This window comes from Miniopterus natalensis, chromosome 1 (assembly GCF_054644295.1).
Source record: "Miniopterus natalensis isolate mMinNat1 chromosome 1, mMinNat1.hap1, whole genome shotgun sequence".
NCBI lineage: Eukaryota > Metazoa > Chordata > Mammalia > Chiroptera > Miniopteridae > Miniopterus > Miniopterus natalensis.
The window spans coordinates 50,816,262-50,828,413 of NC_142081.1; the positions used below are offsets into that span (position 1 = coordinate 50,816,262).

A 12,152-nucleotide genomic window follows, 5' to 3' on the forward strand; every position below is an offset into this window, starting at 1 on the left:
CCTGCATTCTGCAGAGTTGGTCATACTTAAACATAGACCTCAAGTAGACCTACAGGTGCTAAAGTCTTTCAGTTAGCTGTATAGCTACACATAAGCACACATTCATTTTGTTTATTTATTCATGGAGCTCTCTTATATACCAGACACTGTCCTAGGCACCAGTAAATAAAATGGTGACTATGTTATACCTGGCTCCTGCACATCTAGAGTTTATAGCCTAATTAGAGATGAACATCCTAAATTACAGTTGTGTGATCATTGGAGGTGGGACACATGAAGCTTATGAGAGGATTTCTTTTTGCATCTGCTTCCCACTTGACTTGAAATTTAACCAGAATCAGGAACTAAAAAGAAGTTGGAAGATTTTCAACTTCTGCATTGGAAAATATGCAGTTTGTAACAGTGTACTTTTTAACTCCTTTAACTCCTGCTTCCCTTTCCTCATTGGTGTTTTCTAACCCATTCACAACTCTTCTTTCGCAACCATCAAAGTGTCAGGCTTAGTTTGGGTGCCCATGGCATATAGCAATCCATACCAGGTACAATAGATAGTGAGGAAACACATCTGAGGTAGGTAAGCACCTAGGTCTCAGTGGCAAAAAATAGGCCCAGAGTGGTTACATGGGCAAAGAGACAAAGAGCATTCTGGCAAGAAGGCAGACTAATAGCCGTGTGAACTGGAAGTCCAGTGAAAATTCAGAGGGGTTGGGAATTAGACACCAAGATGTTTTACACTAGGACCAGAATCGACGTTCAGAGGCTGGTTAACTGATAGAGTGAGCAACAAGAATGACCTGGATACTAAATCAACAGCTACCTTAGGCTGATTTTCCATCCATGATCCCTCCCTGAGTCAGAATTGGAATTGCACTGCTGGGCGGAAGAATTTAGGTAGGCAGATTGGATGAGATTTGGAAATAAGTCCTCAGATTTCTAACATTTTACATACACGTGAGATCTGGTTTAAGGCCTCACTACAAATTAATAAAAATACATGCTCTTGAAGGTTCCTTTGAGTTCTTTCACTCCTGAATTCTATACAAAAGCCAAGTCTCATGTCTTTTTTTTTAATCTTACTCCTGCATTTTTGCCCACAGAAACTGCTTAATTTTCTTTGATGATAAAGGGACCAAGCTTGGTTTTAATTAACTCTAAGTGTTTTTATGAACAAAACAGAACATTGAAACGCTTTATTTATAAGCAGATGTAATTGTACAGCCTTTCCAAGCATTCTGAGGATAATGTTTCTAAGTGAGATATCGCATTGCTGTTTCTGGAACCATATGAACTAGGCCTTTTTCATAATATCTAAACCAAGAGAGCTTTAAATGGGCAAGGCAAAGAAAGAAAAGAATAGCTATTTAAATTCTTTTACTACCAGGAATCCTTGAAGATACGTCTGTCTGAGAAACTTTCTAGAATCTGTGCCCTGCGTTGATAGGGTAGACTCTTGAGTCGTTTTCGTTTGAAATGAAAAATAAAGTATGAGCTTCAGTAATTATGAATTAAGAGCTATTCCTTAGAGATGGTTTTCTGATTACTGATAATGTGTTTGATCTTGGGAAATGATTTTACAAATTTAGTTTTCTTATCTGTAAGATAAGATAAAGACCACATCATTGCATTTATTTTTTATTATTTATTTTTAAAAAATATATCTTCATTGATTTTCAGAGAGAAGAAGGGAGAGGGAGAGAGAGAGTTGAAACATCAGTGATGAGAGTCATTGATTGGCTGCCTCCTGCACGTCCCCAACTGGGGATCGAGCCCACAACCTGTGCATGTGCCCTGACCGGGAATTGAACCTCCGTCTCCCAGATCCTAGGTCGATGCTCAAGCACTGCGCCAAGCCCAGCCGGGCTGCATTTCTTTTTATTTTAAATATAGCAAACACTTTTGTGGTGCTCTCATTAGGTGCTAGGTAATAGTCTAAAAATTTTACAAATTACTCAATCCTTGTAACTACCCTTTGAAGGTTTATACCATTACTATCCCCATTTAATAGATTAAAAAACTGAGGCAAAGAGAGTTTATGTAACTTGTACAAAGCCAAACAACCAGCAAGTAGCTGAACTGGTTGCATGAACTCAGAGTGCATGCTGTTAACTGTTATTATGTGCTACATCATGAGGATTAAAATGAAGAAGCACTTGATAAAAAACTCAAAATGATGGTGATCATCTTTGTTTAAATTGAATGTCTGGGTTATGTGACAAAATTTAGAGCCAGTTTTCAAAGAGCTAGATTATTATAAAAAACATGCATATGACTTAGGTTTTCAGATGGCACCTCAGAATCTTGCAGTGCTTTAATCATAAATTTATCTTTGGCAGTTATTGTATGTCAATGTACAGCAGAAATATTTGGTTGAATTCAAACAAACCACATGCATGTCCAGAAAGTTGCTTTTAAAAGTCAATCTGGCCCAGCCGATGTGGCTCAATAGGTTGAGCATCGACCCATGCACCAAAAGAGGTCACAGGCTCGATTCCTAGTCAGGGTCAGGGCACACGCTTGGGCTTTGAGGGGCATGCAGAAGGCAGCCAGTTGATGTTTCGCTTTCACGTCCATGTTTCTGTCTCTCCTCCCTTCCTCTCTCTAAAATCAATAAAAACTTTTTTTTTTTAATTAAAAATAAAAGTCAGTCTGTAATAAGTCTGTGTACAGATCACTTGCCTCTTTCATAATAGAGTGCTGAGGATTTTTAAAAATTCAGTTTGTTTTGTTGCTTACAAAAACAATAAAAAATATTTTTGTATTTTAAGATAATCTGTAAGTGAAAATATTTATGTGTAACTAATATTCATAAAATAATAGTACACATTTAAAATTGCTCTTTTGTTTACAGCCACAGCCACTATTTTCTGCACTTGTCACTAAAGTCAACTTTGTCTTTTACTCTCTGCTTAGACTTCTCACAGTACATAAATAAAATTGCACCAGAAGTAAAGAAACCTGGATTCTAGTTTGCAGTATACAGCTTTAAGCAAGAAACTTGATGTTTTTGTATCCTATTTTCTTCATCTAGCATTAAGGTAGATTAGGCTACATGATTTATAAAGAACTGAGTGGGAGCTGGTAAGCATGCTGAGTTTTTCCTGAAGTGATGGTTGATTTGCACTGATCTGTCCGTTCCTTTTTCACGGTCACATTTGTGATCAGTGCCCCAAGTTTGGGAGAAGGTTGGCTGAAGTTAGCAGTACAGTCTGTCCATGGAACAGAGTGAAACTTACCCACATGGTGGTGAAATCCATGACCTTAAGGTTGTGCGCCAGCACTGTGAAGTAACCATTCGTAGTCTAGATGGCTTACATGACTGGTGAGAAGTACAAAGTAAGTGAAAGATCAGTGTGGAAATGAGTTAGGAAAGAATTCTTTTGTGAAAAAAATAAGGAGTTGGAAAGCTCTTCAGAAAGCTCATTATTGGTGGAAAGCAGAGGAGGAAGGCGTGTTTAATAGCTAAAAAATGGATAAGCAGTGCTACCAGGTGGGGAAGGGGTAGAGCAGGGTATAGAGAACAGTTTGACTGAAACAGAGACACCATGTAGGGAACAGTAAAAGATGAGGAAGCAAAGCGGGAGACAGTTGAGACTTTGGAGGTAGAGTCTAAAGCAGGGTCGCCTCTGTGTGATTCCGAGCAGCAGCATTCACATGCGAATCTGGCACTGCTCTTCGTGGTGGCCCTGGCACCTAACGTCACACTTAAGAGTGTGTGTGCGTTGGATTCAGTAGCTAGGAGACCGTTACAGTAAGGCAGGTGTGAAGTAATAAGAACCTAACTAGGTGATTGTTTTGGGGTTGAAAAGGAAGTATTTACTTCCAAGACAACTTTAAAATAACACGTTAGTAAGATTTAGTGACTGGATTTCAGAGCCATAAAGAGGGAGACTCTCCTGCCCCTATCCCATAGACTTAGAAGGGAACTTCTTTCTTCTGTTTTAGGGTTTGGTGACAATTTTGTATGAGTGATGACACTGCATATTTAATACTCATCTTGCTTTTCTAGAAAGGGATATTGTGATGCATGAATGACCATTGTGTTAAAAGAGGACTGTGAAAAGTAGGCTTTTGTATTTATCATCTATACCCTTTGGAATAATCGACAGTTCACAATAATTGACATCTGTCCAATCTTCTATCATCACCATCTACTGAGATCGCTATTGTCAAGGTTACCAATGACTTCCTTCTTGTCAAATACAGTGGCCTCCTCTTTGTGTATATTTTATTAAACCTCACCAGTGTTTGATACCATTAACCACGCCTTCCTTGAAACATTTTTTTCTTCTTGTGTCTTTTAAGATACTGTACTTGACAGCTCCTTTTAGTGATTCATCATCTACCAGATTGCTTCTTGTTGCAGCACTCCAGGGCTCTGTCAGGAGTTCCCATATCCCTCTAGGTAACTCTTGACTCTAAATACTTTCCAAATGCAAATGATTCCCAAAACTATATTCCCAACCCTGCACAACTACAGTAACCTCCTAACTAGTATATCTACCTACTGTGATTCTTTTTCCTGTTTTATTATCAACATAGCAGCCATGGTGATTGTTTTAAAATGTAAACCAGGTCATGTCATTTCTCTAGTTAAAACCCTTCAATGGCTTCCAGTGGCATTTAGGATAAAATTTAAACCCCTTGTCCTGGCTTCAAAATCCTATATAATCTAGTCCCTGGCCACCATTCTAAACTTCATCTCCTACCATTTTCCCCCTCTCCCACTGCTATTTCAGCCTCTCTCAACCTTCTTTCAGTTCCGGAGACATTACCCATTCATTCTTACCTTATACCCTCTGCTCAGAATACTCTCCCCTGATTTTTGAAAGGCTAGCTTCTTGTTCAGATCTCAGCTTAAATGTCATCTTCTCAGAAAAACCTCCCCGAATACTCGATATACAGCATTCACAGAGTCACTCTCACATCACCCTTTTGACAGTTATGGCACAGCACTTAGCCCCATCTGATATTTTTCTTATTAATTTTTTTTTTGTTTTTCTCTGCTACCCCACTAGAATTTAAGCTCCAGTTCTGTGTCTAGGAAAGCACCTGGCACACAGTAGGTATACGATAAATATTTGTTGAATAAATAGTCTTAATACCTACATACTGGTTAAGTCGACTGAGAGGCCAATTCTTTGAGCATAACCTCTTCTGCTAATTCTTAACACCTATTCTCAGACCCATCCATATATGTTCCTCATCAGTATGAGATTCTAGTTTTTACCTAATTTTTTATTTTATTTTTTAAAATATATCTTTATTGATTTCAGAGAGAAGAAAGGAGAGGGATAGAGAGATAGAAACATCAGTGATGAGAGAGAGTAATTGATCGGCTGCCTCCTGCACTTCTCTGACTGGGGATTGAGTCCGCAACCCGGGCATGTGCCCTGACCGGGAATCGAACCCCGATCGCCTGGATCATAGGTTGACGCTCAACCGCTGAGCCACGCCCGGCCGGGCTTTACCTAATTTTTTAAAAAGTTTGTTTTTTAGCCCTTGTTAGTGTGGCTCAGTGAGTTGGAATGTTGTCCCATACACCAAAAGGTCACAGGTTTGAGTCCTGTCAGGGCACTTACCTAGGTTGCAGGTTCGGTCCCCAGTTGGGTCTCATACAAGAGGCAGCAAATCGATGTTTCTCCCTCACATCTCTGCACACCCCCACCCCCGCATTGTTCACTCTAAAATCAATAAACACATCTTTGGTGAGGATGAGAAAAAAAAAGTATTTTTAAAACAAAAGAAAAAAAAGTGTTTCAAACTGCTAAGTTCCAGTTTTTAACACTAGAACCAGTATGCTGTTCCCCACGTATGTCTTCACAAATTCACATGTGTATATATGTATAGTTGTATATGTGTATGTATATATGTATGTGTGTGTGTGTATGTGTGTGTATATGTATATATATACACATATATAAAATAATTTACAGTAGAACAAATCCCCTTGTATTTATTTACATTTCAATAATTTAAAATCCTTGAGGGGTATAGCATTACAGAGTCTATGTCCAATGGCCTAACATGAAGGTTGCTTTGGAATTTGGCACGAACCATGGCACTGTTTCCACGAGTACAAGTTACCCTTCCCCAGATTACTCTGGTTTTGTTCAGTTTGCCATCAGGAGTCACTGTGTTGTTTGTCTTGTGCACATAAGCACATCTCTTGCCTAGACAGAATTCAGTTTCATCTTGAGCATAAACACCTTCAGATTTTTGTGTTTTTTTAATTGTTTACATTATTACAGATGTCCTCATCCTTCCTCCTTTGCCCACTTCTACCCAGCCCGCCCCCCCCCCCACCCCTCTGGCCAACACCACATTTTTGTCTGTAGGTTATGTATGTATGTTCTTTGGGCACTCCCTTCACCTTCTTTCATCCAGTCCCCCCTCCTCCCTCCCCTCTGACAGCTGTCAGTCTGTTCAATGCATCCATACCTCTTTTTCTATTTTGTCAGTTTATTTTGTTCATTAGATTCCACATATAAGTGAGATCATAGGGTATTTGTCTTTCTAAACACCTTCAGTTTTAAGAAGAGCTGTATGCTCCCTCTGGTCTGGAGACCCTGCTTATAGCCAGCCAAAATGGCCTTGGACCACAGCCTTCCACACATATTTGCTGTTTTACAAGCCGTGTAGCCAGCAGGCCTCCACAAGCTCCAAGATGAAAGAGGAGAGAAGAATTAACACAAATTCGTATGTTAAGTAACCGAACTGTGACCTACCTAGTCGGGGTTCTACAAAACAGTAACTCCAGTTAATTAAAATATATGACACTAGGTAATGCTTTTATTTATGTGTTGTTTTTCAATTAATAGGCCTTACTTATCTAATTCTAGTCAGAGAATAGTAATTTATTTCAAATTTAGTTTATGGCCCTGGCAAGTGTGGCTCAGTTGGTTGGAACGTTGTCCCATACACCAAAAGGTTTCAGGTTCCATTCCTTGTCAGGCCACATACCCAGGTTGTGGGTTTGATCCCCGGTTGAGGCTCATGGGGGAGGCAACCAATCGATGTTTCTCTCTCACATTGATATTTTGCTCTCTCCCCCCAAGTCTCCCTCTTCTTCTCTTTAAAATCAATTTAAAATAATAATAAAATTTAGTTTGTATGTTTCATAGGACTGATAATATTTTGTTTTATGTGTATCTTTCTATACATATATACCTATGTAATTCCACAAACACGTGATCATAACATTCTTATGAAACATTGTTTTCACTTACACTGTAAATATCTTTACTTGTTAAAAGTAGATTTATATAATTATTTTAGATGTAACTGTACCACAGTATATTTAGCCAGTCCCATATTTTTTAAACGGATATAAACATTTTAAATCCCTTCAGTGACACCTCTGCCAATTGTTTATCAGTCTGTCCTTGAATCCCGTGATGAAGAATTTACTTCCCAAGTTAGTCTTTTTGTCTCTGGATCACTCTGATTGTTCATAGTTTTTCCAGTGGCCAAATTGTTCACTTTTTTTGTTGAACAGAAAAGATGGTGAACCTTAAGAATATGACTAAGCCTGGTTTGCATGGCTCAGCGGTTGAGCATCGACCTAGGGTCCAGGAGATTGTGGTGTGATTCCTGGTCAGGGCATGTGCCTGGGTTTTGGGCTTGATCCCCAGTAGGGGCATGCAGGAGGCAGCCGATCAATGATTCTCTCATCATTGATGTTTCTCTCTCTCTCTCCCTCTCCCTTCCTCCCTCTGAAATGAGTAAAGATGTATTTAAAAAAAAAAAAGACTATGGCTAAACTCTAGAGGCAGATGAGCATGCCACTGAAAACCAGCAAGTCCAGTCATGGCTCCTAGTCAGACTATTGTGTAAGCACAGCCCCCATGGAGGTCTTGGAGGAAGAGGGACTCCGAACTGTGTTGTGACTGATTACTTCCCAATCTCCAATGATCTGATTTTCATAGCCTGTGAAAAATTACACCATTCTTTCTGTCTTCTTTAATGTTGTGTTTTATATCAAATAATTTATCTCTTGTAAAATGTGTACCTGGTAGGTAAGCCTAGCAACATTTGTCTAGATTTGAAACATTTTTTGTTTTTGTAAAGGTAAATTGTTTTTAGAGGCCCAAAAGTCATAACTTGTTCCTGGAATAAGTTAGGTATCAAAATACCAAGTTATATCTATTGAGTTTTCTTTAGTGTGACATGATATTTCCCAGTTACTATTCATATTCCTTACTACAGTAAACTCTGCTCTCTGGTATTTTAGAGGTTGACATCAAAATTTAAACTGTGCAACTTTTCTAATGACTCTGATGATTTAGTATTCTCATTTATTAACATTCAAACACCCATAAATTTTTCCTGACAAGTTCCTAAAGGTTGTCATCAAATGGTCACATGCACTTAGGTAGTGTTTTATGTGTTTCATAATACACTATTCCTTGCAGTGCTTATATAATAGTTACATAACTAACTAATAGATAAGTGCTGTCATCTCTAATCTTTGTTTGAAATGTTTCATATAAGTATTCACTACTCTGGCTAAGTTCAATAAGTCATCCATAGGATCTCAGATCATGGTTCTGGAGTTTACTATCTGAGGAGATAATTACCAAAGCAACCAAATTTTAGTTAAATGTTATATTATTCAAAACTGCTCCTTCATACCAGGTCAGCTTTTATCACTTTAACCTTGATGATTCCTAGTGTATAAGTAAGCCCTTCCTGCTAGGGCCTTGGAGATGAATTATAGTTTTGCAGGCATAAGGATAATGAGCGATGGGGTCCTGGTAGCCCAAAGACAACAAAAAAATGCTCATACTCCCCTTTCCGAGTGCTTTTCCCTCCCTTCCTAATCTGACCTGGTAGTTTCCTCTCAGCAGTAGAAATACTATCTTTTTTTTTTTTTTTTTTAAGTAGCACATAAGTATGAGACATTACTTAGGCTGTGGGCCATCCTTGGCACTCACATGGAGTAGCTGACAGCTTGGCACCCCTCAGCATTCCATAGGTCAGGAACCAGTGCTCTGCCACAATTCTTAGCTCTCTGGGGTTATCCCACAACTGAGGGAGGGAACAGGATGAGCCCAGAGAAGCATCCCGGAGCTAAAATCCTGCCATGTAGCCCATGGCAAGCCCGAGCTAGCCTTGAAAACCTGCAGAACCACCAGAGAAAGCGACTGAATGGAATCCTTTCTATATCTTTTGCTCCCCTCTGAAGGATACCATGATTTAACTCAGTGAGACCCGGGAGAACACAGGAAACCCTTGATTTATGATCTCATTGGTTCCTGGAGGAGAGTTGAAAGTTGAGACCTCTCTTTTTTCTCTCCCAGTTGGCATGTTATTATAAATTAGGGTACTATTCCTGGAAACAAATTCTATTCCATAAATATTCCAAAATGTATTATTAAAATATATGTTGAATATATTATTTTCATTTATGATTTTTACAAACATAGTATTAAAGTATGTAAAAGCAAAATTTATAGCTACAATGAAAGAAGACATGTATGGGGGTGGTTAAGAGCCCAGATTCTAGAGCCAGACTGTATAGGTTCAAATTCCAACCTGGCTACTTCTTAGCTCAGTGATCCTGCACAGGTTACCTAACTTCTCTGTGCTTCAGCTATCTGTAAAAGGGTGGTCATAGTTCTCACCTTCTAGAGCTGTTCTGAAGACTAAATGAGTCCATAGAAAGTACTTAAAACTGACAATGCTTTGACAGTGTTAGTGTTAGCTCTTATTTTATGTTACAAATGGTCAATTTAAAGAAACTTTTCTAAATGATCTTAAAATACCAGCTCAATAAAGTTGGCATTCAAGGCTCCTTTTCCTGGTAGGCCTTCTTGAGTAGGCGTTCTCCATCACCCCTCTCAAGGCTGCTCACTGTCTAGCTCCAGTCCTGCCATTTCCACATTTTCTCTGTACAGATTTTCCATTCAAATTGCATTTTCTCCCTCATGGCTCTGCTCAACAACTACCTCTTTTGCAAGATTTCACCACTGTTATCTGAATTTCTTTGGAATATATTAAATGTTGGAGTGTTCTATTTGTTTTTAATATAATCTCTGAATCATAAACCCCTTGAGAGCTGTGTAAAGTATAACTCTGTGACCTAGTACAGTGTAGTAGGTACTTAAAATATGTGTTGCCTAATTGGCTTTCACAACAAATTGAATTTTGTGTGTGTACATGTGCATGTATGTTCAACCTGTGTAGCAGGTTAGAAATTTTGAAAATAAACTGTTTAAAAAATTAGAGCACTTGTGAGAAATTTAAAAATAACTATAAATAAGTGAAAATATCTGCTGGTTAGGTTGTTTGGAACTGTGTAGTAACCAAAAAATATCATAATCCATATATTGCAATTCAGGCCTGCATCTCCTGCTGGATAATTATAGCATTTCTCCCTCTGAAACTACTACTACTGTGTAGGAAAAGACCCCGTGGCTGTGAATGTCCACATCATAGAATTAGGGCTGCAAGAACAAGGCACTAGTTAAAGAAGGGAGAAGGGAGGAAAGGGGAGAAACACGCATTTGAATCTGCATCTTTTCCTAATATTTAATAATAGTAATAAAACATCTTAGCTAAAAATATGACATAATGAAACATTTTGACCTTTGGCTAGTGATGAAATTTTATGTGTGAAAGCTATTATACTTGACATCCAAAAATGTAATTATCTGTGGGATTAAAAGTGTATTCCTAAATCTTCAGTAATTTAACTGAAGTTTATATAAAATCAGTTTTATGCCATAATTTTTACCAGCTTTGTCTGAACTGGAATTTTTAATTATTCATCATCTCCTGACTCTGTGTACTGTGTGAATCAAGAGTTTACTCTATTTTAATTGCCTCATTTTTATTCTCTTTTCAGTCTTTGTTAGTGAATATACTTGAGTATGGAATGTGACAGTTATGTTAGGCATAAAAGATGAGTTTTTATCAAGAGTACATTAAAACGAGGGCTCTTTTTTCTTTGTCTTTCTTTTTAATACCAGATACTCTAGATGAGTATTTTGAATACGACGCAGAGGAGTTCTTGGTCTCTTTGGCCTTGTTAATAACAGAAGGACGAACACCTGAATGTTCTGTAAAAGGTCGCTCGGAAAGTTTCCATTGCCCTCCAGCACAGTCCTGTTACCCAGTAACTACCAAACATGAATGTAGTGACAAGCTGGCCCAGGTAAGAATTGTGTGTTGAATACTTTTTATTTATCTTTTGCATAAACTATATAAATTCTGCCATCACCTTTGTTATACTGCAGTGATAATGCCCATATTTAAATATAAAATCAGTCACAACCAAAAAGAAAAAATCCTAATCCTGGACCGTAGCCAATAACCTTGGCTCTTGTATAAGACTCTGGAAGGCACAGTAGGTAGTTTTGCTGATCAGCAGGCAAGTGGGTAGCAAATTTCATACCTGTGTTCTCACACACCAGGTTTAAGATTGTATTTGCTGCTGTGACTCAGCTTTCTTTAATTTTAGAGTCTCAGCCCTGGCTCATCGACTTTATGTTCTTGTTTATTTAGTAGATTGATGTTAATAATTATTTTCCCCACATTAACCAATTTCTCTATTCCTTTTTTTTTCTTTTTTTAATGAGAGGATACATTTTGCTATCATATTAGTGTTTTTGTATAAAATACTGTTAAATTTTTTTTTGGTAAGTACTGTATAATTTGCTATAAGGATTTTTCTCCCAGTTAGTTTCTTAAATGTAGTCTAAAATTTTTAACTTGCATGTATTGTATACATTTAATCTTGTACATATTGAGCATTTAAAGAAAATGAGTTTTTTAAAACAAAAATAAAAATTAATAAATAAAATAAAAATTTTAAATTAAATACAAAAAAAAATAAATAAAGAAAATGAGTTTTTAATATTTTTGGTCTTCACTTAGAATGAATCTTTCCTCTGTAATGATGATATAATTAACAAACTAGGCAAGGCTGGGCCACTTCCAGATAGAACAAAGATATACCCCACCCCCAAGAAAATTTGCATCATAGATGTTGTTCAATACTAATCCTTGAACTTGAGAGCTCACTAGTGTGAATTCATTATTTAATGAGAGCGAAATAGACAAGTCTAAGCAAGTTCTACAATTGATGACTCATTTCTCATACAGATGTGTACTTTACAATTATAATTTTCAAATTAAAATATTAAATTGTG

The 12,152-nt window shown here is 37.6% G+C and overlaps 1 protein-coding gene across 2 annotated transcripts in view; it reads left to right on the forward strand.

Annotated features, from left to right (window-relative positions):
* ATOSA (atos homolog A) overlaps positions 1 to 12,152 on the forward strand; it is a 77,670-nt gene that overhangs the window by 41,990 nt on the left and 23,528 nt on the right. For both annotated transcript variants that reach the window (XM_016224875.2, XM_016224871.2), the window contains one exon: positions 10,971 to 11,155. In XM_016224875.2, the coding sequence (XP_016080361.2) occupies positions 10,971 to 11,155 (185 nt within the window). Of the gene's footprint in view, positions 1 to 10,970; positions 11,156 to 12,152 lie in introns of those variants that run through there.